General features: G+C 40.5%; 1 protein-coding gene across 1 annotated transcript; it reads right to left on the minus strand.

Annotated features, from left to right (window-relative positions):
* LOC119557494 (irregular chiasm C-roughest protein) lies at positions 1-24,204 on the minus strand. The gene is made up of 8 exons (XM_037870265.1): positions 23,800-24,204; positions 15,984-16,086; positions 6,541-7,039; positions 5,913-6,113; positions 4,290-4,526; positions 3,916-4,018; positions 2,537-3,085; positions 1-2,022 (listed from the first exon to the last, which is right to left on the minus strand). Exons 3-8 carry the CDS (start codon positions 7,033-7,035, stop codon positions 1,280-1,282), a joined length of 2,328 nt encoding a protein of 775 aa, XP_037726193.1. The 5' UTR covers positions 7,036-7,039; positions 15,984-16,086; positions 23,800-24,204; the 3' UTR covers positions 1-1,279.
* Positions 24,205-26,303: the final 2,099 nt, after the last annotated feature.

Below are 26,303 nucleotides of genomic sequence, written 5' to 3' on the forward strand. Positions count from 1 at the left end.
TACATATATATCTAGGGCTAGGTCTATATTTGAAATATGCGTGTGTATCTTTAGTTAGGCTACAACTAGGATAATTAGACCGTTATACACTTAGAAGTACACTTAGCACAATTGAACTGACGAATTGAATACGTTTACGCTCTTTGTTTTTTTTTTTGTTTTTCTTTTTCTTCTTTTGTATTTTTTCATGGGCGATTTGAGATGTATGGGCTTGTCATAAGTTAAGGCGACTGTCAAGATCTAGCTTCTATATTTATTTAACCATATAGCGCACTATCGAAATCTAAGTTCTAGCTTAGAGTTCCGGGCGAGAAAAGATAATGCTACATAATTCAGAAGAAGTTGATGGGGGCTGGGTATTACCGATCTGAAGGGCAACCCACCCCCGACTTAAATACTATCAGGTACTTTGGCATTTCGTTTGCTTACTCGCTATCCATTCAACCGAATGTCTTTATGCTCGTATATAGATTCATTAACATTTAGCATATACTATATCTGTGTATACATAATTGAATTTGTTTTTTATATTTTTTGCGGCGTTTTCAGGGGCAGTTGTTTTGGGAAAAGAAAAGATTTTAAAAGAGCTTACAGTTAAATAAAAAAGAAAATAAAATATAGATGGATAGATATTTTTAAAATGCATATAGGTGAATTAGTTTAAGGACTGGTAATTTGAGAGTTGAAATCAGATTGAATAAAACAGAAAAAGAATTGTATGTATCGCAAATAATATTGAAATGAAAGCCGAGAACAAGTTTAAAACGGTTCTCACTTCCCACAAACAGCCCCCGGAAAATCCATTTTTGTAACTGGAGGTTAAATCACCAATCAGTTAACCATTACATTAAGGCGTTCTCTCAACAAGCAGTAAAACTCTCTAATCATTTAAGTATTTTGTTTTTTTCTTCTGTAAATGCCTAACACTCATTCTTTGAAGCTTAGTCTCTCTCTAGATCGAACTGGGGATTAGCCTACTACATGACCCTTAGGCTAAGAACACAAAAACGACAAATACAAAAAAAAAAGAGTACCCTAGACCTAAGGACTAAAGAAATGATGATGCTACGATTACGGCTATATAATCAGATGTGTGTGAGCTAAAAGCCTAAACCTAAGCAATTCGAATTTTTGGTAGCTGAAAAAACGCGCCACCAACAGTGATACCCCCCTAAAGCGGCCCCGGTTCCTTGTGAGATCAGTCTTGGCGTGGCTCAGTGGGTGGGGTCGTCGTCGTTGGCGGTTGGCGGTGGTGGGGCGGCGCCCGCACTGGTCCACCCTAAACGGCGGTGGGTGGTGGCATCAGCGAGGAGTTGGAGGACCGCAGATAGGGATTCCCATAGATGGCGCTGTAGCGGGGATCCACGCTCAAGGCCATCGAGCTGGGCACCACCACGTGGGTGGTGGTGGTGGTGGCTGCGGCGGTGCTCTGGTTGCTGCAGCTGCCGTTCGGCGACGAGCTGACCACCGAGGCGGTGGTCGACTGCAGGCTGGGCAGCCCGTTGTCCTGCCGGATCTCCCGGGAGCCGATGATGCTGCCGGTCAGGCTGCCGCCGCTGCTGTTGGTCAGGAAGGTCATCGGCAGGGTCGTCGTGGCGGTCATGGGGTTGGAGGTCTGGTGGTGGTGGTGGTGGCCCTGGTGGCTCTGCTGCTGCTGCTGCTGCAGCTGCATCTGGTTCTGGTGGTTGTTCTGCAGAATGGTCGAGCTGCCATTGGACTTGGTCGAGCAAGTGGTCAGATACTGCGGCGGCGGACTGTAGTGCGTACTGTAGTCGCCGTAGGGCACATAGCCGCCCGAGATGTCCACCTTGAGGTCACTGTAGTTCGAGGTGCGGTCGCCGGCCTCCAGTTTGCAGCTCACGCCGCCGTTCTTGGTGATCTGGTGCTCGCTAATCACATCGGCCGGTGGCAGCTTGGTGCGCTTCTTGCACTTGATGTAGACCACCACCAGGATGGTCAGGACCAGCAAGAAGGCCACCACCGAAATGCCGCCCACAATCGTCATCAGCAGAGAGACGCTCTCTGCGAAGAAAAAGAAGGGAAACGGGGGATGGTGGGTTAAAATTGGTGATATAAAGCAATAAGCTATAATGGTATATTAGTATACTAAAGGTTATCTCCTAAACTTCATGTTAAATGAAGTATGATATGAAGTATTCGTAAATTTTACTATCTGTCGGAAGTGTGTTGAAATTGTAGTGATACACTTAAAATATTAAATTGGAAATTATCCCTTTAATTTAAATAAATACCCCAAAAGCCCAAATCCATAGTAATTCAAAGTATATGTGAGAAAAATATCAATAATAAACAATATTAATAATATTTTTACACCATAAATATGTTGTTATAAATTATATAAAATCCTCGACAGATATTTTTTGCATCCATCTATTAAAAAAAATATTATCCTAATATATATATTAATACCCGAATTTTAGAAACAAAATCTAAAACAAGTCCTATTCATATTATTCAAGTTCTCCAACCCAAGCAATGCCAGATATAAGTACACAACAATCTAAGGGATACTCACTCTTGGCCTGCAACTGAATCTCGGCCACGTCGTTGCCATAATCGTTGACCACTGTGCAGTTGTACTTTCCATAGTGATAGGCCTGGCTGTCCCGGATGATCAAGGTGCTCTTGACGCCCCCGGGCACGGCATCCACCAGGATCGAATAGTCGTGTCCCGACTCCGAGCTGATCTCCTGGCCATTGAAGGTCCACGACACGTGGCGGGCACGGGGAACACTGCTGGCAAAGCACTCGATCCGGGCCGTATCCCCCACCAATCCGTACTGCGTCCTCTGGGAACCGATCGCGGGCGAACCCTTCAGATAGACATACGCATCCGCCGATATCTCAGCGTATCCGGGAACATTGGCCTTGCAGTAGTAGCGTCCGGCGGTCTCGTTGCTCACGCTGAATGTGAGATTCGTGCTGGTGCCCACCACCCGGTCGCTGGGATGCTGGATCCACACGATCTCCGGCTGCGGATTGCTGTCCACCTCGCAGCTCAAGGACACCACGCTGCCCACGTCCGCCTCCATCGATTGCGGTCGCTGCCGGAAGCTGGGGGCATCTGCAATTGGAGTGGGGAAATTATAATACATTTTAAGTAATACATGTAATTATTGTAATTAAATTTAAATATTAAATAGAACAGCCAAATATTTAATATTTATAATAAATCTAAATAAATAGCAAGTAGACTCGAATAAAAAAAGGTAATAAGCTATCTATAATATTTATAAAACTCAATTAATAAAATATATGTAAGGATATAAATATATTAATACATAAGAAAATAATAATTATATTAAAATAACCTAGCAATATTTTGATGAAATAACAAAAAGTCCATAAAAGTACAAGCATTATTTGTAAAACAAAATTCACACATTAAATGTGCTGCTCAACAATATTTGCTTAATAATTTGTATAACAAAAACACACTATCAAAAAAATTGAGCCTAGGGAAAACTAATATTTTAAATGCTTTTCCCTTTTTTCCATATTATATGTTTTTTTTTCCATTTTAACCAGTAAAAACAACTTTAATTTGAATATGCCCATAATTTGATGCCCCAAGCAACGCGATGTTGACTTATGGAAATTAACAAATGTTCATTTGTAGGTGTAAAATATTTTTGTGAGGTCTATAAATATTTGTTTTAGTTTTATTTTTGACTTTATTGGCAATGAAATGCCAGTTGCAAAAGTTTGAGTTATGGAAGTGAAACTCAGTTTCAGAAAATAAAATATATAATCGGCTGTTTTTTTACTGTTGATTTATTTAATAAATAATTTCCTTATGAATGGTACACGCCATTAATGAAGTTAATTTATATTGATAGTAAGCAATTGAATTACTATAAAATTGGGGATTTCAATAACTTTAGGATTACTTACAGCTTATATCAAGGGTTTCGCTGTCCTCACTTTTGCCCACGGAATTCTGCACCTCGCACTTGACAATCGCGTCGTGGAAATTGCGCGTCACATTGCGAATCACCTGGAACGAGGGGAAAAACAGGAGAGAGAGAGGGTCGATCCATGAGTTCCAGTTGCGATTAATTGTGGGAACGTTAGGCCTTTCCGGTGGCTATCTAACTGGTTCCAATAATTGCCAGCATTATACAACAGCAGGGGCAGCATTTTAATCGCAATAGTTGCTCTAATTATGCGCCAGCCTGCCAAGTGGAATGCGAACCAGTTTTTCCCGAGTAAAAATCTCTGGAGAGATGCAGGAAAATCGGAGGCCGAGGAGAAGGAGCGCCACTTACCATCTCTGTCTTCTGGCCGCCAATGATCGGCTCGTCGTTGATGAACCAGCGGTACCGGACATCGCTGGGATTCGCATCTGCCCGGCACTCCAGTCGCACCTGCGAGTGCTCCACGATCCGGGAACCGGTGCCCAGGTGGACTCCACCGCCCGCCCCACCGGCGGATGCACCAGCACCACCTGCACCACCGGGCAGCGAGCCCATCACGTTCACCTTCACCTTGGGCGCATATTTCACCTGGAAGGGGGGAAAATATTGGAGATATTTAGTAAGGTTTTAGGTCTATCTTGCTTCTAAATATTTACAGTATTTTGTAATTATTCCTATCGTCTTGAGAGGGAAAATAAACTTTATCCCTTGAAACTTATTACTAATATTGTGACTGTGATTTTATGGTTTTAACAAAAGCTTTGGAAATTTATAAGCTAAATATAATTTTTAAAAACTACCACTCTAAGACAAATGACTTCTTTGATTTATCGTTCTAAGAAAGATTATAATAATAGGATAATAAAAAAATCCATTCATATACTAAATTTTAAATTAATATTTATCTGGTATTTTTTGTTACGAAATTTAGGTACAAATTGAAACACATCTTGAGGACAACAAAAATTTTGTGATTCCATTGAAGGGACGAAATCCTTTTGAGCTGGAATTTTTGAAATTTCATTGCAGCTACACAATTGGTATCTCATGTGCCCGGTGACCAAGGAATAGCCATGCATCGGCTCCAAAAAGGCCCTCATTCAGGTCAATCAGCTGGGAGTCCCGACACTCCTTGGCCCGACATCTTCGTCAGGGATTTGTCAGCGCCATGGACATGTGACTCCCCCGATACTCTCCCCCTAAAACCAGGCCAATGACAAGTGGGCTGGGGTCAGGTCTTTGTTGGCTCCTCACTTTCACACTCCTTGGCCAAATTGGGGGTTCGGTGCTCGATGCTCGGTGCTCGGCATTCGGTAGACGGGATTTGGGGTAACCCATGATGGGCGCCTTTATGTCCGGGCATGAATTAGCCCGTCAGTGTCGTGCCATGTCCGGCACAAAAGCCCATTCAAAAAATACTATCCCCCGGCGTGCAGCTGTCCTCGGGAAAGTCGGCAGAGAAGGGGACTTACACTTCCGCAGCGCCTCGCATCACGTAAAACTGATAGCAGGCTCTCACACTCTCTGCTTTGCCCCTTTCATACTATAGATAAGGTAACCTCAGCCAGCGGTAGCAGGATACACTCAAAAAAAAGCAGTTGGAAGATATTAGCTATACATTTTAAAAAATAAGTAACACCCTCAACATAAACACGGTTTGGCAACTTTTATATAAATTAATAGGACATCATGAGAGGTTCCTAACAAAAATTACATAAGATCCTTTGATATTCCAGCCAAATAATTATAGGTTTCAAACGGAACCTAAAGCATTTTAATTCTTATAATTATATAGGAACACCAGTGACTTCCGTTAAACTTTTGAACAAAATCACACAAAGAAATGTTTCCCAAAATCCTTTGATATTCTGAAATTTTTCCAGTGTTGTCATGCAAAACCTGCAATGACCTGTCAGCAGGACAACCACCGGGGGGTCAGCTCCTGGTTTTGTTACCCGGAGGACTACTACTCACCTCGACACGTATTTTCGCCGAGCGATAGGTGCGGTCCGCCGTATTCTGCGCCTGGCAGGTGAAGTTCGTGTTGTGGTGCTCCTTTTTGGGGGTCAGCCGCAGGACGGACTTGGCCGTAAAGCGCCGCTGATCGGGCAGCGGTATCACCGTGTACTCAATGTTATCCGTTAGCACATTGCCCAGGCCATCAATCCAGGTAATCTGCGGGGCGGAAGAGAAGGCGTAGAGTATGGTTCGATTAGCTGCCAAATAATGGTCCAAAAATATATACATTTTCAACACTTAAGCCCCGATTATTGGGATAAAAAAGAAAAGGGTGGGATCAAAAGTGAAACAAAATGCATAGTATTGAAAATAAATCACAAGTACTTTAAAATCACTTAGAAAGGTGTCCAAAAGTAAGCAACATTATATTGGAGGTCTTCAAAACCGATGAGACAACGTTTCTTTTTTACTGCATACTTTTAGACACCTTCATAAGTGATTTATGAATTTTTTTTTAAGTTTTAACTCATTTAGAAAAGTGCTCAGAAGTACATATGCCACATTATATAGGGAATTCTGAAGTACTTCGCTTTTTTCAATGCATTCTTTTAAAATTTTTAAGAAATACTGAAAGCACACTCACCTCAGCAGCCGGCTTTCCGCCCACCGAAACGCACTCGATCTCCACCTTGCGATCCTCGGTGGCATAGATGACGTCGCCCTGGGTGATCTTGGGTGCCTCGGGCGGCACCAGCACCGTCAGCCCGGCGAAGGTGGACCTGATGGCCGGCTGGGCCTCGGGACCCGGACTCACTTGGCACTGGTACCGCGCATCGTCGTCGAGCATCACCGGGTAAATGTCCAAAGAGTAGTCGCCCTCCTCGTCGCTGCCCACCATCGCGTACCGCTCGAAGCCACTCAGATCCCGGGAGGTGCCCAGTCCGAAGTCGTCCTTGGTCCACTGCAGGGTACCCTGTTTGTTGATCACCCGGCAGGGCAATGTGACCCTGGCCCCGACCACCGCCGTCTGGTCCTGCGGCTCCATGGCGAACCTCTGGTTCTGGTAGCTCGTGTACGGCGAGCTCCTCACCATCCCCACAATCGTGGCCAGCAGGAGCAGCTGCATCGTCTGCAACATGGTGCTGGAAGATAGAAACACTCGAGTTAATATATGTACATCAAAGTACCACAGTCAGGGATATATATAATTATAATTTATATTTCTATAAATACGTTATTTCAATGGTTAGTACCCACAAAAAGTTGCAGTCATTATCATTTATTTTATTATTTTATATACAAATTCTTCGGTATAGTAAATTAACCTTGCTTAAAAAATATTTTTTTAGAGCAGATACAATTTTTTTATTTATAGAAAAAATTCTCATTAACAACAAATTTATCAAGTACATAAGTACATGAGTTAATGTATTACAATTTATTAATTGTTTTACCATCGATTGATCATCTTTTTTAAAACTCAATTTTTTTGAAACTTTTTTACAATATGCTTGAGGGGCATATTGTCTGTAATTTTATGGTTATCTTACATAATAATATTAATATTATTAATAATATTAATATTATATTATTATTAATAATATTATTTGATAATTTCATTTCCCAAATTCAGTATTTGTTGTGGTATCTCTATTAAAGATAAACTTCCTATATCGATTGGCGAGGCGAAACACCTCCAGTGATAAAATGTCCTTCAATTAGCTGCGATTTTGGGTGCAACAAAGGCCGGGGTAAACCGGATTGGATTTCTTAGGGGAGGCCTTGAGCAGGCGCCAATACAAATTTAATGGAGCCCCAATCAAAATTGTCTTTTCTTCTTGTTCACACATGTATCTATTTGTTTATTTGCTGTGCTTTTTATGCGCTTTGTTTTGCTTTGTTGCGTTTTTTGGTTGTTTTTTTATCGCGTTTTGCTGAACAAATTTTTCGATGGGTTGGGGGGCTACAATTGCCTCAGGGTCTTATTACTTATTATTGTTCGTTTATTGTTCGCTGTTGGCGCGCGTGTTTTTTTTTGTTCCAGTACCAGTACCCGTACCCATACCCATTTATATTTTCATTCGCATTTTATTCGGTTTTATTCATGTTTTCCAAGTGCAGACAGCCGTACGTGAGCCCCGAAAACGAATTACATTCAAATTAGTCAAAGCAGCAGGTTGGGCGGTGCAGGGTGGTGCAGGGCGGTACACAGGCAGCCACCGCAGAAAAAGGCTTAAGCCGCGGGGCAATGCCACAGTTTACGACAAAGGGCGCCCATAAACGAGGCAAATGTGGAAAAATCTTGCGAAAATATTCCACAAAGTGCCGGGCCAAAAACACAAAGCACAAGTACTAAAAAGAGAGCATAAAAATGAAAGCAAGAAAAGAGAAAATATAATCCAAAACTTTAATTGATTTTTTCGAAAAATTTGTATTCAATCCTCAAAGTCCATAAAAACGTATTAATAAATTTTAAATGTTGAATAAGTATCCTAAACATTAGTACATTTTATATGTAAACGCACTCTTACAATTCAGCTATTTGCTGCTCTGGCCACACTAATTGCTTTGTGCACTGACTAGACTCTCGTTTCAATACCAATTTATTGCTTTATTTCCTCCGATTTATAGAAATCACTTGGGCTAAATTCCTTCTGTTAACCACTTAATTCCAGCCAACAAGTTTCAATCCCCACTTTCAGCTCGAGTTGCGTTTGAGGAGATTTGCCTAATAAATTGCAGCTACACTCTGTGTATGTATGAAGCGCAATCTCAACTCTAAGTACTAAACTACACTACTCTCCCTTTCCACTTTTCCGCTTTTCCGCACCTTTCGTTCCCAGACCACTTTTCCACTTTTCTAGTTCGACGTGCAGGTGCCGGCTGCCCTGGAATTTTCTCACGCATTTTTCCCAGTTGTTGGGTAACTATTTTACTATTTCTGTATATTCTCTGGGAGTTTAGGATTTCTTCTATTTTATTTTTGTTTTCGTTTTTTTTTTCGGCTTGCTTCCGTCTGTCTAATTTCGTTTTCTTGTAGTTCGTCGCTATTATTTGTTTTTATTGCATTTATACGGAAATTGGCGCCTCAAATTAAACGAAATTATAACAGAAACTGAAAAATAGAAGAGGAGAAATCCATAAAAAAATAACCCAAAAAAGATGCAAAGGGAGGCAAGAGATTAGCGGGCTTCCGTTCAGGAAAAAAAATATAGAAAAAATAAAGAAAATACAAAACGGAAGGGTTCGGAATCCGGGGGCGGGGCCTGAAAATTACTCAAAATTAGAGTTGTATCCGAAAAGCAAAGCACCGCGATCCAAAATCCACTGGAGGCTGTGGGAGAAACTCCACTCGATGGAAATCTCGAAATCATCACCGACTTCCAGCTGAAGATGATAATACTGCGTTTGCTAAGCCAATTAAAACCGATTTTGGACACGCTCGCAGGGAGTTTTTTCCCCTTTCTTGGGGCCCTGCCTTTTATGGGCGATAAAGATTCGGTTTCATTTGTTTTAAGATATCGGTTTTTTTTGGGGAGAAAAGAAATCTAAAAAGAGTGTTGATGGGTCTGCGTATCGATGGAAGAAATTGGCTTCATTGCCTTGAACAATTTTACGGCCAAACCTGATCTTGTAGCTGAGAATTATATTTGTTTTATATATATTAGCATAATTCCAATTAGTAAACTAAACAACAGAAATCACGTAGCTAGCCTTCCTAAATAGTTTTTAAAATTTATTTGAAAGAAAGAATTTCGCCTGTAGAGAAATATAAAAGATTCTGTAGTTTATCCAGCTTTTATGATTATTACTTTTCTTCTTTTAATATTCCTTACAGTTTTTTAGACCATCTGGGAGTACAATGGCTTGCTCTCTGTGCTGTTTTGATCATGTTTTCCTCTTGAAATTCTTTCACTTTTTGGCTTTTTTAATTTGTTTTCTCCATTTTGCTGTCACTGTCTCAATATCCAGGGCATGTCATACACGAAAATTGCTCCGAATCTCCGCCCGGAAAAGTGTGGGTGGTGCAGGGTGGTGCTTCGAGGGGTGGTGCAGGAGCGGCGGTTGGCCAACAATACAAATCACTCCACTCATTGGCCAGGTCCGAGACTTAACAGTAGCAGCTGCCATCTGGTTGGAAAGTGCCTGGGCATCTCTCTTTCTCCTCGGAAAACTAAAGCTCACGTGGGGTTCCTGCCCCCCCCCCCTGGATTTTCCACCCCCCTCGCCTCACCCACCTGCCGAAAAACTTTTGCAAGAGAAAGAAGCAAGGCGAGTGTTCGATATAAATTTTTCAAAGTTATTTGTACCAGGTGGGCCTTTCTTTATTGATTTATGAGAGCCACTTCGACGTGCTTAGAAGGAGCAGCCGTAGAAACTTCAGGGGCGTCGCTGACGGGGGGCTGGCGAAAGGGGGATAGATAAACCGTAAATGACAAAAGTCTCGAAGGAAGCCGCACATCCGCTGCAGCTTGCATCTAATAACCGAAGCGAACTGGCGATAATAATGCGATCGTGGAAACTGGTTTACGTTTTTTACACTGGCCAGCAGGGAAAATAATAAATAATTAGCGTAAGTGGTTCGCGGAAAGTGTACAAAATAAAGGGGGTTTTTATTAAAATTATATATTTTCTATAGTTTTTTTAAAATTAAAATAAAATAAAAAAGTGTTTTCTTTTGGTATTATCTGGTACTATCCCTTGATATAGTTCTATCTTTTTTATTTAATGATTAATTTCTAAACTCCTTATAAATTACGAAAGATTTCTAACCAGACTTACTATTCATATTATTGGGGATATATTACTATCTTTTTTAATAGATTTTTTGAGATATTCACAAATCAAGGCAACCCTTTTTTCTCGCTCTGGGCTGACAACTTGATCTCGGGCGTCGTCTTAGCACCTGTTCCCCCGATTCCAGTTGCAACTTGCAACTATAAATATCACAACAGATGCTTGGGCTGTGGCATTAAAGGATGCTGTTGGATGTTGGATAAGTGCAGCTGCATCTTGTGGTCAGCAGGGGCCAGTGGCGTCCGACAGGGGGCTCTCTGGCAAAAAGGGGGGCCCGAAAGGCAGCTGCAGAAAGGAAGCCCCATGGCCGGGGAAGTTGCTGCCAACTGCCAACTGGCAAAACTGGCAACTTCCAACTGCCGACCGCCGACTGACTGACAAAACAGGCAACCATCTACCCATATAGTCCACAGTATCGATTGGATTGGATGGAATGGGATTGGATTGGTTCGGCTTGGTTTGGCTTGGCTCAGATCGGAGGGCCGGGGAGTCGAGATTTATGTGTGATAAGCGTCGCCTGAAAATAATTACTGTATCTCTGTGTTGCTGGAGCTGCGAAAATTGAAAACTGGAGCGGAAAGCGTTCGCAGCGGAAATGTTTTTCTTGCCATCGGAGTTTTACTGTTTGCCAGTGATTGGCAGCGTGGGGTTAAGAGCGAAACACTGAGAGCGATGGAGGGAGATGAGGGGTTAAGTCTCAGATTGTGGCATTGAAATCGGGGGAATTATCCTCACCAATGGCGTGGCAATCTGCTTTTGTCCATCTGCCGAATAAGATGGGTTCCAGCGATCTGCTGGGACCAAAGGCATATATGTATGTGAAGATATTATTCAATTTATTTGCCAAAGAACCCAGAGAAAGTGAATTAATTGAGCTCAACATGTTCGATAAAATTCACTCACTTTAATTTGAAAAGGTACAGTCTCGTCTGATTTCTGTAGCTTTTAAGATTTTCATTTAATTAGGGGTTTTCAATTGAAATAAAAAATTTTCCAAATAGGAAATCCAAGTCGTTAAACCAAAAGTCAACTTTATTCACTGCAAAGTAAGTGAATATGTGGCTCACATCCTTTGGCTTGCTGTTTGCCTGAGTAAGCTGTCCCAGCAGCCTCGAAGTTTCCAAAAACAAACAGAAAACTCAACTTTAACTGTCAGTTAAAGTGTCGACTGTACTTGAGGGCTCCTCCATCTGTCTCTGTCGCACCTATACCTCTCTCTGTCTGCCTCTCGCTTTCCCTCACACATGCCAGTGCCCTTAGGGACCGGTTAACCCTTTACCAACAAAAAAAAATTGGGTAAAAAGGAGATGGAAGTAAAAAGCTCGGCCAAAGGAAGGCTACTTAAAGGACTTTTGCTGACAAAATGGAAAAGGCAACAAGCGGAAGGGAAAAAGGGCGGGAATCGGGGTGTTTGGGGATCGGGGATAACCGGAAAAGGCATACAGGATATTGGTCGAGGTCCAGGGTTCAGCAAAGATTAGGACAATTAAAAAAGGGAATGCTTAACAATTAAAATCAATTTGTGCGTATGCCTGTGCTGGATCCCCCTCGTCTCTCCTTTCCTTTCTGTTGACAATTTGTTTGCTCGAACAATTCAACGAAAGGGCAACGGCTAAGTGGCAAAAGGAGAAAGCCAACGGAAAGTCAAAGTCAAAGGATGATGATGACTGCCCGGTATTCAATTGACCCTCTCTTTCCTGCTGCTGCCATCTCTGATTACGACACAAATGTGTGACCTGGGGCAAAAAGCTGGGGCACCAGGCTCCGGGTTCCGGGGTTCCCATCCCATTTCAGTGTCAATAAAAAGGCAACTGGCCAAAAATAAACTTAAATCGCCTATTAATGGGCCACACACCAGAAGTTTTTTGCCAAAGTCAGCGCAACTTAACGGAACAGTAAAGGCAAGCTAAAAAGGTCATCGCTTATCCCCAAAAAGAGCCACTGATAATTATCAATAAAGAGATGGGGTAAGTGAAACGTTAAGAGCTAGTTAAGTCACTTTGATGAATGTGACAACCAGTGTTGTTCAATGATTAAAGGGAGCAGTGTTGAACAGCACTAGTTACACATAACTTGGAACATTTGGGAATTATAAGAACATGAGCTGCGTTCAAATCGTTTGTCTCAACGCAGTGTACTTATATGGCTTCCAATTTTGAAGATCAACTTTCAGCTGATCGCAAGCAAAACAGTAATTAAAATGTTATAAACCAGTGTTGCCTAGCAGTGACGCATTCACAACACCCGGCAAAAACGTCGTCAGAAATGTTTTTAAAAATAATCTCCCTTAGATCAATAAACCCAAAACGAATCTTGAAGCCAGCTCAGATTTCATAACACTAATCGAATCAACCCGCGACTGCTTCTTGCCTTAATATAATAACCAACTGCAGCTCACCCAGAAGAACGGGTTAAGTTATTCATCAATTCTTCAGGCTCCGTGCGGCTAAGAACCGGCGAAGGGGGTGAAAAACTTGTTAGCCGTGTATAATTAAAGCATCTGGGTTCGATCGGACTCTCATTAGCATAATTCTAACATAATTTCTGACATGGCCAGGCATAAGATTATGAATCGAACTCCCAGCAGCCGAAACTCCAAATAAAATCATAAGAAAGAGATATATGTAAGGTAAGGTTAGTATATACACATGTATAAAGGAGATGGGCTTGGGGAATGGAGCAGATCGAATGAAAGTTGCTTGGCCACATCGAAGCAGAATTTCAATCAGTAAATTGAACACCTGAACTTAACTGATTTCGTGGTTGTGGCCGTTGTTGTTGTTTTTATGCTCTTTTGTGTGTGTGGTTATATTATTTCGATTTTTTACTTCTTTTTTCGGCTGACTGGAAAGGGGAGAAGCTGCGAAGAAGCAAAACAAGTTGAAGTCGAGCAGCAGGAAATTAAGCCAGGCCAAGAAAAGACACTGCAACAATGACAAGCCAGCTGGCTTCGACTTGGGTCTTAGTCGGGGTTTCGGTTGGGGCTTTGGTTTTGGTTTTGGGTTCCCCATCGACCGCAGCAGCTTCTCCACTTTACGTTTAGCATTTTTTTCAAATTCATGTTTATGGTTTTGTATTACAAGCGATCGACACACGGCCAGCCAGCCAGCCAGCCAGCCAGCCAGCCATCCAGCCAAGCCGGCCAGCCAGTCGAGATTTGTATAACTTTAAGCCTTATTAACATATTTTATGCTCCATTCGAGTTCCATTCCAAGTCCAAGTTCGCCCACACACCGACATTTTTTCATTTCATTTCCAAGCATTTCGTTTTACTTCTCCCCGTTTTCGTGTGGGCCGCCACTTTGACATAGATCGATCCAATCCGAAACCCCAAATAAAACATTTACAAAAAATAAACGAAAACCCACCAGAGAAGCCCATGCGATTGGCAAAGAGTGAAAAATGATTTCGAAAGCGGCACTTGACCAGACAGTATTTGAATAGACGTCAGATGGTAAAGCCTAGATATTTACTGGGCGACTAGTGTGGGGATCTCACAGAAACTCTTGGTAAGTTATTAGTTTTTAATGAGTCTTTCAATAAACGAAATTTCAGCTGGAAAACCCAATGAGATCCTAAGTTACTTAGGGTTAAGTGGATAGATTGGAACCATTATTATGTTCATCAAGACTATTCTTACAAGTAAGTATATAATGCAGTATATCTTTGACATTCTTATCAGTTAATGGATGTGATCCTTGTGAATTTATTGGTATTTCCTTGTGGCAATATATGATATACCATATTATGTAAATCTCTCCATAAAACCTTTGCAGCAACTCCAGTTCCATGAGGTTACTTTCCAACACCAAGTGACAAACACAACTAGCGTCACGCACTTGTAAATGTACCAGCTAACTAAACACCATACCACGTTTCATTGGACTAACTGCACAGCAAACCGAGTTCCCATAGGCAATGTTTTCATTTCAAATTATCATCCACAACGACAATTGCCTGACCAGGAAAATAAAAAAAAGAATCGGTGAAACCCTCACCTGACAGCTGTCACTGTATCGGGCACGGCGACGGGTACCTGTTCCCCAAAAACCTAACCGAACCCAAAAAATAAACAATCTCCGCTGGCTACCTCATCTCGGGCTTATTCTTTTGTCCGGCCGTCAGTATCCCCCATTTCCTTCTCCCCATGCAGCTAATTGAGTTATATCCCCACCACATGACACTGCAGCAGCGTTGCAGACCCCGAAAAACATAAAAAAAAGAGAAAAGCGATGCAGAGGCGAAACCTATTTTAAATCGTCCCAAAAAAAGAAGAGAGACTCCACACAAATACGAATCAATTCAATAAACAAGAGCGGGACCTTTCCCATACAGGTTTCGAGACCCCTCCTCTGGAAACCCAAACGTGTTAGAATAGAGCAGTAATAATGAACACGAACCGAGAGGCGCAGAGATACAGATACGGATATATAGATGCAGGTACGATCCAGAGATACTGGGACGTTTGCAGATATATAGTACCGATTCGGCGACCCACTCGGCGCTGTCAGTTTTTCTTTCGTTGGCTTTTCCATTTGATTGCCTTGTGGTCGACCGTTACACGATTGGGTGTGTGGGCGGTATACCCATATCTATATATATATATATATATATATATTCCAGTTTCGGAGCACGAGTGGTGGTGGTGCAACCACTATGGCAACAAAAAAGATACAACTACAACTGGCGACACCTTCGCTCGCTCGCGTCTAACTAAATCCGATTATAACTAATTATTATGGACGCCGAACCCGAACCCAAGCCCAATAGCAAACCCCTGATAAAAGAAGGGGGTACGGGTGCACACGAATGGCAGGAGGGGCCAGGGTTGCCACACTACCAAACTACCATTTATTTGCGGGCTTGGCGTGGGCCATTCTTTTGTATCTGTATCTCTGCTCATTGTATTTCTTGGCTTTATTTTATTATTCTCCTCTTTTGAGGTTGCGACTTGAGTTGGGTTTTGTTATGACCATTGTGTAATGTCAGTCATGTGTCCATATGGAAGTTGTTCAAACTGGTGGTGTGTGCATATGTGACTACGGAAAGGGAATCTTTAAAGTTTTATTACTGAGATTGTTAAAACGATTTTATTGTAAGCCAATATAACTTATGTGTCTTCTTCATTAATATTATTATTCTATCTTCCAATAAGTTCCCCTACTACGATTGGTAAAACGATTTTATTGTATACCACTATAACTTATTTACACAGCTTTGTTATTAATATAGTATTCTTTCTTTAAACTAAACCAATTTAAGTGAATTTTCCTTAGTTTTCCGACTCACCTGTAACACCGTTTTTACTGGGAGAACACAAGTCTCAAGTGTCACTTTCTCACTTTTCTTTTTTTCCCTCCTTTGTTTTTTGTTTGTCTTTGGGCCTTGAGATCTGCAAAAAGAGGGCAAGAAAGGGGAAAAACATAAGTAAGATTGTTAATTCAATTTCTTTCTTGTTCTTGTGCCGCTTCATTTGTTTGCCTCTGTACGTATTAATTGTTCTGGCTAATGCTTCTGTTGGCCCTAATGTGGCTCGTCTTCATCTTGGCCATAAACACGCACAGGCCGTGTTTGGCAGCGACGTTCTTCCGCATTCATAGCTCTTTTATAGGGCACAAAATGTTTATTAGACATTATGTACCCGCAGTCCTCTCTACTACATTCTACATACTACATACTACTTTCATCCTGGCCGAAGGCGAAAAACTTGCAGGGAATCACGCATATTTCGCATAAAAAGTCAACAATTGACATTGTGTGTACTTCCTTCTTTTTTCGGGGCCCTATTTTCCCCCATGGGTGACAGTCCTTTTCTACTTAATTTTCTATTATGATCTTTGGTAATTGTTGCAATGAAAATTTATTGCGGAAAAATATTTCCAGAGAACTGCCGGCCATGGCAATTTATTAGTGAAACTTCTCGAATAAAATGGGACTAAATATTGGAAAAAAATATATTCCTGTTAAATTACGTAATCATTTTATTTTATTTAACAATTTAGTAAGAAATTATGTTGTTTACCACTCTAAATTGCAGGAATGAAACCCCGTTAAATCGAGACTGTTATTCCCAATATTTTCGACTGGCATGCAAAGACTCCAAACAAATTGAAAAATTGATGCCTGCATTAGGGGGTACTTGCAACCCCATCCTATATGCCACAGACCTGAAAATATAACCACAGATAAGGGGGAGCTCCCTGCCCCAAAATCCCCGCTTGCACCCCTTTTTCCACCCCACCTCCATGGCATTTTGAACCCCCTTTTAGTTTGATAAAGCGGCGGACATGATTCATGAAGGGTTCCGTTGGCTATGCTCTCGATTATATCCTTGCATGCCTAAGGTTTATCGGGGGGGAGAAGGGGCTGAACCCCCTTCGTTCAGGGGCGGAGGTACACAAACACAGACAGAACATGCAATACAATACAAATAAATACACAAAAAATGAAAAAGTACAAAACGTGTGTGGCACGAAAGCCGAATCAGGCGATTGTCTCTCTGTGTTTTTGTTATTTATATATTTTTTTTGGCTACGCCAGGAGGAGGGCGGTCTTGTTGGGGGGTGGTGTCCTGGCTTTGAACGCACTTCAGGACACAGGACTTTCGGGACAGGACAGCTGGAACGGAGCTGAATGTGGCAACAAGCGTTAAGTGGTTGCCTGTTTGTCGCTCGTGTACTTGGAAATGCTTTACAAATTCAGCAGCGTGGATAAAAAATGGAAATAAATAAAGGGAATATCGAGAAATCCTGTCGAGGGGGGGGCCCAAAAACGAAAAAGAAAAGCACCCCGTCAGCTGTTTTCTCCGTAGACCAAAGTCAGCTGCTAATCCTCGGCGGGGGTGTCCTGTTTTCCTGCCAGATGACGATGACTCATAGTGCGATGGGGTGACTGCGATTCCTTATTTTCGGTGGTTGTCCAAAAAAAAAAAGAAATAATAAAATCGAAACTTAAACTAGAGCAGCCGAGGGGGTGGTTGCATAATGACTCATAGTCCCACACAAATGAATAATTTATTAGAAGCCCCGCTGTAGTATCCTTTTTAGCTCCCCTAACTGAGTTACACAAATTAACATTCCATCGATTTTATTTTTTATTGTTTGGTATTTCATTTTAAATATTTATTTCCAACCTTTACCTTGCGTTTTCTGTTCTATCCATTTTCCACTCCCAAGACTTTTGTCTTTGTATTATGAAAAGTTTTCCGAATTCCTGCCCATTCCTTGAGCAACTCTTCCCCTGCATCAAATAGTTAATTTTAACCACTATGTTCTCTTACTATTTTAATTGTAATTCGAAGCGACTTGGCATATTCCTGACTGGATTTTCCCAAGATCTCGGCAAAGTCCCTCCCATTCCTTGACCATCATCCCGCTATCATCGCTCTGGCATTTTCATCTTGTAGACCACAAGTATTTCACATGTAGAAGTAAAAGTAGAGAAGTAGAGCCCCCACCTCAGAACGTTGTCCAAAGTTTTCGGGCTTATCTAAATGCCATTTTATTCCGGCTTGTTCTGCTTCTTGGCTTGTTCTTGTTTATCTTGCAGATACATCTGCGAATCTGCGAGGATGGGAACATTCTGCGGTCAGAAGTTGTCAGTTGATAAAAATGCCCAAGCCCGAGCAGAGTCAACGATAGCCCGAAATCCACTTTGGCTAAATGTAAATATTAAATTTGCGCATAAAAATAATACGGCAAAAAGCAGATAGAGATAGTCAAGCCAAGTCGGCAAACTAAAGTGAATTCACAAAGGAAAAAGGAGAGCCATAAAAAGCTGACTGCGGCAGGACTATGAAGTGCCAGTGGAGGCTAAGGTCCTGGACTCGAATTCTCAATTGACGCGCCACGTCCTCGAAGGCAAAAAAAGATACATACATATAACCAGATACAGATACGGAAGGGGTAGGGAAGGGGGAAGCGAGGAAGCGAGGAGACCGTGGAGGACGACTCCATAATAATTTTATGCGCTTCCAAAAAACTTCCGTTCAGTCATTGCGTTGTGTTTCCGCCCAGAAGACGGAGACGAAGACATCGCACATGGTTACTTTTTTTTCCCTTAGAGGTGCCAGCGTGAGTGGGCCACATTCATAGTTTCGATGGACGGAATGGGGTAGTTTTAACCTATTTTAACAGTGCTGTTCTTATAAATAAACTAAGACATCTTAGTTAATTTGACTGTTTGGAAAAAGGGCAACCATAAATTAGGATGCTCAAGAATTCGCGTTCCCTTTTTTTGATCTGTTGATGTGTGTGTGTCTAAAACTTTCCACAACCAAATTATCGCGAATTCTGAAGGATCACTCAATGCGGATTTAATTCTAGAACAGTAGGCATATTACATATTACTATTAGGATCATTCAACAAGTTGAATTTCTAAAACTAAAATCACTGTAAATGATCCTGAAGAATTCGCGATGCGTATTAGCTGATATTGCTGATGAATTCCACAAACATAAGTCAACACGCCAGCATCTCTAGATATTTCTCACGTTGCTGGCCAAATTGGCATAGAAATTTCGTAGGTTCTTGTATTTTTTGCGACTGCCTCGCTTTTCCATTATGGTTCCCGTTCGCCGGCTGCCTTGCTTGATTTTTCCCCTTCCGCGGGTTGCTTTTTGGGTGGGTGCTCGGGTTTGGGTCTTGAGTGCTGGCTGAATGAATGAGCCGGCGAGCGAATGAATGAATGAATGAATGTTCAACTGTCACTTCCGCCAGGCGGGCCAAGCGGAGTCAGGACAAGAAAAGGAAACCCGCACCACCCACATGTCGGGAAAGCGGGTGGTGCGGTGGTTGGTTGTCGGGGAGGTGGGTGAGTGGGGCGACAACGCGTCAACATTGTTGGGGAAAATGCGGGGGCCAAACGAGTAATGACATATTCAAACGCAGCGCGAACTTGACGACGCCCCAAAGGAGTGAAGATGTTCTACACTAAGAAGACGCTTAGTGGGGAAAATCGGGGTGAAAAGCAGGGGGTAAGCCGGGGAAAAACCAAGGGGGAAATGTGCCCAAGAAGCGTTGCCAGACATTCTGACAAAGCTGGCGACAAGGACGTACACTTGTAATAACACGAAAAGGATATTGTAAAACATTTTCATAAGTTCGCTCAATTTCTGAGCGCTTTTTTCTTCCAGCTCGCGTCGCGTTCAATTGCTGATGAAAATGGTCCTTGGAGGAGGGTAAAAATCTGGGGACTTGGCGAGGACTCAAAAGAAAGTACTGCGGATTAACTTAATTAGCGCTAGGAATCATTTTAGGAAAGAAGCGGACGAGTTTTTCATATATACTTTCAGTTTCTTTTAGGAGAATGTCATAGTACAGTCTTCGCTAGTAGCAGCTAACATAAGGAAGCTGTAAACTTCACATAGTTTGTAATAGTGTCTTAAAAAGAATAAAGAAATTGAGATTTTTAAATATTAGAAGCCAATTAAAACGTTCAATCAAATAAATCTTATTTTATATCTAAAAAGTTTTACAGGCATGACTATCTTCTCTTTATTTTATTTTTTTGTCCAACTGTTAACTGAGATACACATTTAGCTATGCCTAGTTGCCAACCCAAATACAATTTAATTAGGCCTGAAATAAAATTGTTATTCCCATTTCAGACACTTTTATTCCCCTCAAAGTCGACCAGCTTCCGATTTACCTTCTGCATTCTCGGAAATTCCCCTTCTTCGATTTTTTTTGTGCCATATGGCATTACGTTTTTCAACTTTGTCTACTTATTCCAACTATTGTCCGGCAATAAGGAAATTTTATGCCCATTTGAGTTCGGTCTTCCGATGTCTATCCCCCCTGCAAATCACCCTCTTTCATTTTTAGACTAATTTGATGTTTGTCCCCATTTGAGATACGAATTTCTTGGGTCTTTTCTTTTTTTTTTCCTTTTGGGCTGCCTGCCAACCACCGAAAAGTCAAGGGAATGGAAACACACATGGCCGCCCGTTTTCCATTTTATCCCCCATTCCAGGGGGATTTTATCTTCCACACCCCCCTGCAATTTTTCCTCCCCCTTCTGTGCCTTTTCAAGGCGACGGCACACTTCAGTTCCCCTGCCTTTCCACTCTGGATTCAACTTTTCCCATCAATGACTATTAATTGGCATTCTCGATGGGCGGAGGGTGGTTGGAAGGGGGGGGGAGTAACCATGGGTGGGGGTGTCCCAGCCCCCAGTCCCCCTGCATGCTTCACTTGCATTAAGGCGGCGCCATTAAAGCTCATCAAAAATGCAGGCCAAAGTGGCGCACTTTAAAAATGCCGCCTCTCATAGATTTTCATTTTCCATTTCCATTTTTGCCTCGCACAGCAGAGAGCTGTGTTTTTGGGGTCAGAACCCCCCCCCAATAAAGCCCCCACCGCCCCGCACCACCCCCTCCTAATGATGATGGCTTGACAAATATTTATTGCTTAAGCATTTGAGTGCAAATATTTTAATTAGTCTGGCGACAAGACAACAGATCTGGAGATCTGGAAATATAGATGGAAATGGAGCTGGATTCGGAATACTGAATACTGGATTCTGGACAACCCCCCATTTCTCAAACGCTGATGAGGCTTAATGAACTGCAAAGCGGCTCTCAATTGTCTTCAATTAACCAAATTAACCAAGGGATAAATTGTTTGCCTTTTTGAATGCCCTCGTCTGCTTTTCTTTTTAAACGAGATGAGAAATTAGCTGCTTAAGGCAAAGATGCCAAGATGAAAATGTACTTTTTTTATTATTTAAAAATCTTAAAAAGATATTCAATACCACGGGGGCAAAAAGGATGAGTGATGCAGTCAAATCAGTGGAAACGATACGGCAGAAACTGTCAAAAAGCCTGACAGCTCCGCTCTCAAGGTGAGCCAGAGGTGGGGCAAAAAGGGGGCTAAGGGGGTGCCGAACATAATTTGTGGCATGCAAAGAACTAACAAAACGACAGGCAGGCAACAACAAAAAGGAGTACAAAATCGCAGGGCGAAATTGAAAAGGAAAAATAAGTTTCGACATGCTGACGAGGACGCGTCAAAACGATCCAACAAATGCGGCCTCGTCAATCGATAAAAAGCTGCAAGAAACAACAAGAAGCACCGGGAAAATAAGGCAACAACAACTTGCGACATGAGCATGTTGCACTTCCTGCCACGCCCCCCTGTACGCCCCTTTTTTCCTCCTGTCGATTGTTCAGACGTTTTTAGCAATTTGCAATGCCAGCAAATTGGGCCAAATTATAAAATCCAAAAAATACACACACACTCTCATATACACTTAGGGAAATTTAATAGCATTCGTGTATATTCAAGTTCGAAGTTCTAGTTTACTTTTGAAATTTTTCTTCAAAAATCGTATAACTATAAAATTAGAATAGTTAAGGACTTTAAATAAGATTATCCTAAAAGATCTATTTAACTTTAAGACTTAATAAAAATCTTTAAATAATAAAATCTATCCAAAATCTTAGGTACTTAAGCAGATCAAAGTCTAAAAACATTTTTTTACTCAAAAAAACTTAGAGATCAGTACATAACATAATGTTATAAAATTGTTTTTTGAGTTTTACGGTTTTGAAAATGGGGTTTTGTAACCACATTTGCTTAGTAAACTTAGTCATACATCATTTTTTTGCGTTTATTAATCGACTTATGTGGAAGAGAAGGAAGTAGCATCATAAGTAAAAGCTAAGATTGCCAAAGAAGAAGATTGAAACTTTGCTTGTTTTTTTAATGACAAGGGACAGGTGCGTGAGTCAATACTGAAGCTGTGTGTGAGTATCTGTGTGCACTTTTCGATGTATTGGTGGAGCTTCTGGGCCTGCAGCTTCTTCAACTCGCATCAGTGTCTTTTACACCGATGCTGGCAGCAACTCACAGCTAGAGGCGGTGTCTTTTTGATTACACAAAAAAAATCCAAATCGAAAATTTAAAAATTAGCCCGTTATAAAATTATTATATAATATGTTTATAAGTTTTAAGTATTAAAAAAACTTGAAAATAAAATCGTTTAAATAAATCGTTAAATAAATAAAGGCGTCAAGATCACACATGAATATGCGAAGTTAAAAATTATCATAAGGTAAAATACTCATTTGATTTAAATTGGCTATTATCTTGATAAGAATTCGAGGTTGTGTTTTGTATTCATTTAAATTAAACGTATGCCATTAATGATTTAAACTCATTGCTAAATTTTGCCAACGCTTAGCATATCTGAGCCTGTTTTAACTCTTTGCCAAACAATGCTTTTTTTAATTTAAAACAAAATAATTTCAGTGCAGGAAAACATGTTTTCTTTGACCACATATATGTATACGTTTTTATTTTTTTAATTTTCAACGAAAATGCTCAAGGAATGCTAATCGTTCTCTTGTTTGTTACTCTTCAGTTTTAAGTTTTTTTGTTTAAAATCATAATCATAAATCATGCAAAACCAAGGAAAGAAAAGATAGAATCAGTTAAGCAGAGCACTTTTTTCTGAAGATGCTCTGGGGTGGAATGGTCAGAAGAAGTTAATTAGGTGTCCAAGGTCTGGAGAAGAAGATCTATTATTGCCGAAGAAAAAGTATAGATCCAATTAGTCGAGTTTCAAAGTGCTAAGAGTATGATTTTTTTAAATGTTCACTTATCAATAAGCAAATAACCAAGAAAAAAATTATTTGAAAAAGTCGTTGCGTTAAAAACTTATTTTATATATATATGAGTATTTTCATAACATACGTTTTTTTTAAATTAACTTAAAGTTTTTTTTACAAAATTTTTATAGACATATATATAAATATATTTTTTTTAGAAATAGTCATTTAAAATTTTGTATCATAGTATTGTATTATAATGTTAGCCAATAGTTTTTGAAAATGAATAGCACCATAATATGTTTTAGCCTCCATTTCAACATCAAAACTCTTATTTTTCTTGGACAACAACACAAAGACCACCAAACTGGCAACCAAAATGTCAAAGTGGCCAAAAGCTTAACTTTTGTGGGGCCAAAAGGGGCGGGTATTCGGCGAACTGTATTTTATAAACAAAATCAAGCGAAAAGGTCAAAGTGAGGGAGCAGCTGTTGCAGTCGGCACACGAGCAAGAAATAAACCAAAAAAATGGGGTTTTCTTTACATTTACTCACAGTTTTTGTATGTTCAACTCGGGCTCCTTAGTCCTATAAACTGCATATATATTTGTAACCGATTCTGAACAATCACAGGCACTAATCCATAACCGTTGTGTGATAATAATCAGCTTGTTTGGTTTTGTTTGGGCTGTTTTTTTTTTTAATTTGTATCTTTGTTTAATCCATCTTAGCACTCACTTTTCCACTGGTAATCCACACCAAATTGTATTTCTTGGCTTGCGTTGGCACCAAAAAAAAAAAATAATGTATTTGAAAATATTTCGATTTTTTTTGGGGTTTTATACTGAGAGTTCTTCTCGGGCGATTATTCGAATTCTCGTCTTCGGGTCTCGAGAAGTATCTGAGAGATACTTGGTATTCGAAAGTACGGAGTTTCCGCCGCTGCGAAGCGAACGGTAAGAGCGAACGGAACGAAGTGCGAGCTCGATCCGCAAAGGCGACTTCCTTGGCCACGCCGGCTTCCCTCGAACAAAACAAAGCGACGCAACATGTTCGCCGCCGTCGCAAGCGGGTTAACAGCAAGCAACAGGGCTAACAGCGGGGTTCGATGCAACCAATGCCCTCCTTATTCTCAATATTTAACTCTGTTTTCTTTATAAGGACGTCTGTTAAGATCGAAAGAACTGAAAAAATGAACTTTTTTAAAGATTTTCGAGTTACAACTAGCCTATTCATTTATGTGGCAAAATTAAAAGGTGACATTATAGTTGTAAACTAAAACATATATCACCTAAATTGGTCAGGTTTAACTTGAGATATAATAAAAAACTAGGAGATACAAAAAAAATATCTTTTAATCTTTAAAAAAGTATCCTAAAAAGACTACCAGGAAAGTCTATGCCGGTATACAGCCATTTTAATTATTTCAGAATTACGAATAAAATTTGATAAGATTCGGACTACTATATCATATAGCTACCATAGGGTGGATCGGCAAATTAAAGTAAAAATAATTTTTAAATCGTTTTATTTGACTTTCGGCACAACATATCCCTAGTAAATTTAAAAGTAAAATTTCATAATCTTAATATTTCTTAGAATATTTTTGAGTTTTCTTAAATAGGATAGCTCTGTATATACATTGCTTCCATGGTATCGACCTGCAAGGGTATATAAACTTCGGCTTGCCGAAGTTGTCTCCCTCTCAGTAAAAATAAAAGAATACCTACATATTATTGAAATCAAATCCATTTTTGAATATTTGATTTTTAGAATGCCAAAATTAAAAGGCTAACAATAGTGTTTCATGAAAATGTTAAGTAATTTTTTAAAAATTCGTATAAAAACCATATAAAAATAATATATTTACCAAAAAAATTATTTTTCATTTTACAGCACTGTTGTTTTGGGATCTTCAATTTTTAAACAATGAAAGTAAATAAAGTAAATAGACGAAAGATTTCATACATCAAAAATGTTGTTTATTTTTTCGGAATAGTTAACCGAATCTCAATTGCCTTTAATATTTCTTTCTGTGCAAGCAATTTTGGGAAGATCGCCGGCCCAAGTCTTTTTTTGCCATCTGCCTCTCGGCTCACCTTAATTGCCCTCTGATTTGCTGTTAGCAGCGCCACCTTCCGCCGAAAGTGTGGACCACCAACTGTTGCCGGAGAAGATAAAAAAAAAGGCAAAGATTAAATAAAATATAAAACCCTTTAAGAGCTGCAGATTGAGATAAAGTTGGGGAATTGGCCGTCGAGAGGTCAATGCTGTCGGGACAGCAGCTGTTCTCCATCTCTCCTCTTTCTTCGCACCCACAATTCTTCCTGCTTTGGTAGAAATCTGCGCAGTCTTTCTTCGGTTTGTGGCATGCCAAAAGGGCTGCGAAGAGCGACATATGGTCCACTTCAGCGTTTGGATAGCAATTTGGGTAAAAGTCTTAAACTTTGATTTGACAAAACGGAGGGAGTCCCATGGGAACCAAACTGAGCCGAAATAGTTGGCTCAATGAAGTGAATATTGGGCAAAGAAATACATTAAAACCAAAAATTTGTAAAACAGATTAAAAGATCACTCAACCAATAACTTTTGGATGAATGATTTTCTGAAATTGGAGTAAAATTGATCAAGTTATGAGCACTTCTGAGAGGGCATTTCTGGTTTGAGACTTTGGTTGATCATAGTTAAGTTACTAATTCACATTAAAATAGATTATTTTGAACTACTTTCCCTAAGAAGTTTCAAAACTATCATAAACAAAAAGGTATGATTAAAAGGACCCTAAATTGATTTAGATAACATTTGTTGGAGGTTTTAGTATCTTTAATATTATTTTGAAGACCAAAATCTTTATTAGCTGTAAGTCTAACGTTGTGGGAGACGTTTGCTGTGTGCGACTTGTTAATCAATCGACTGCATGATGGGTTGATTCTACAAATCCCCATAATTGAATCGATACACAGGCAGCGCGATCCACGAGATGCAGAGACACAAAGATACAAAGATAGCGGCGATGAAGATGGACTGCTGGATGGGAAGATTTCGGCACTGGAGACATG

Source organism: Drosophila subpulchrella, chromosome X (genome assembly GCF_014743375.2).
Source record: "Drosophila subpulchrella strain 33 F10 #4 breed RU33 chromosome X, RU_Dsub_v1.1 Primary Assembly, whole genome shotgun sequence".
NCBI lineage: Eukaryota > Metazoa > Arthropoda > Insecta > Diptera > Drosophilidae > Drosophila > Drosophila subpulchrella.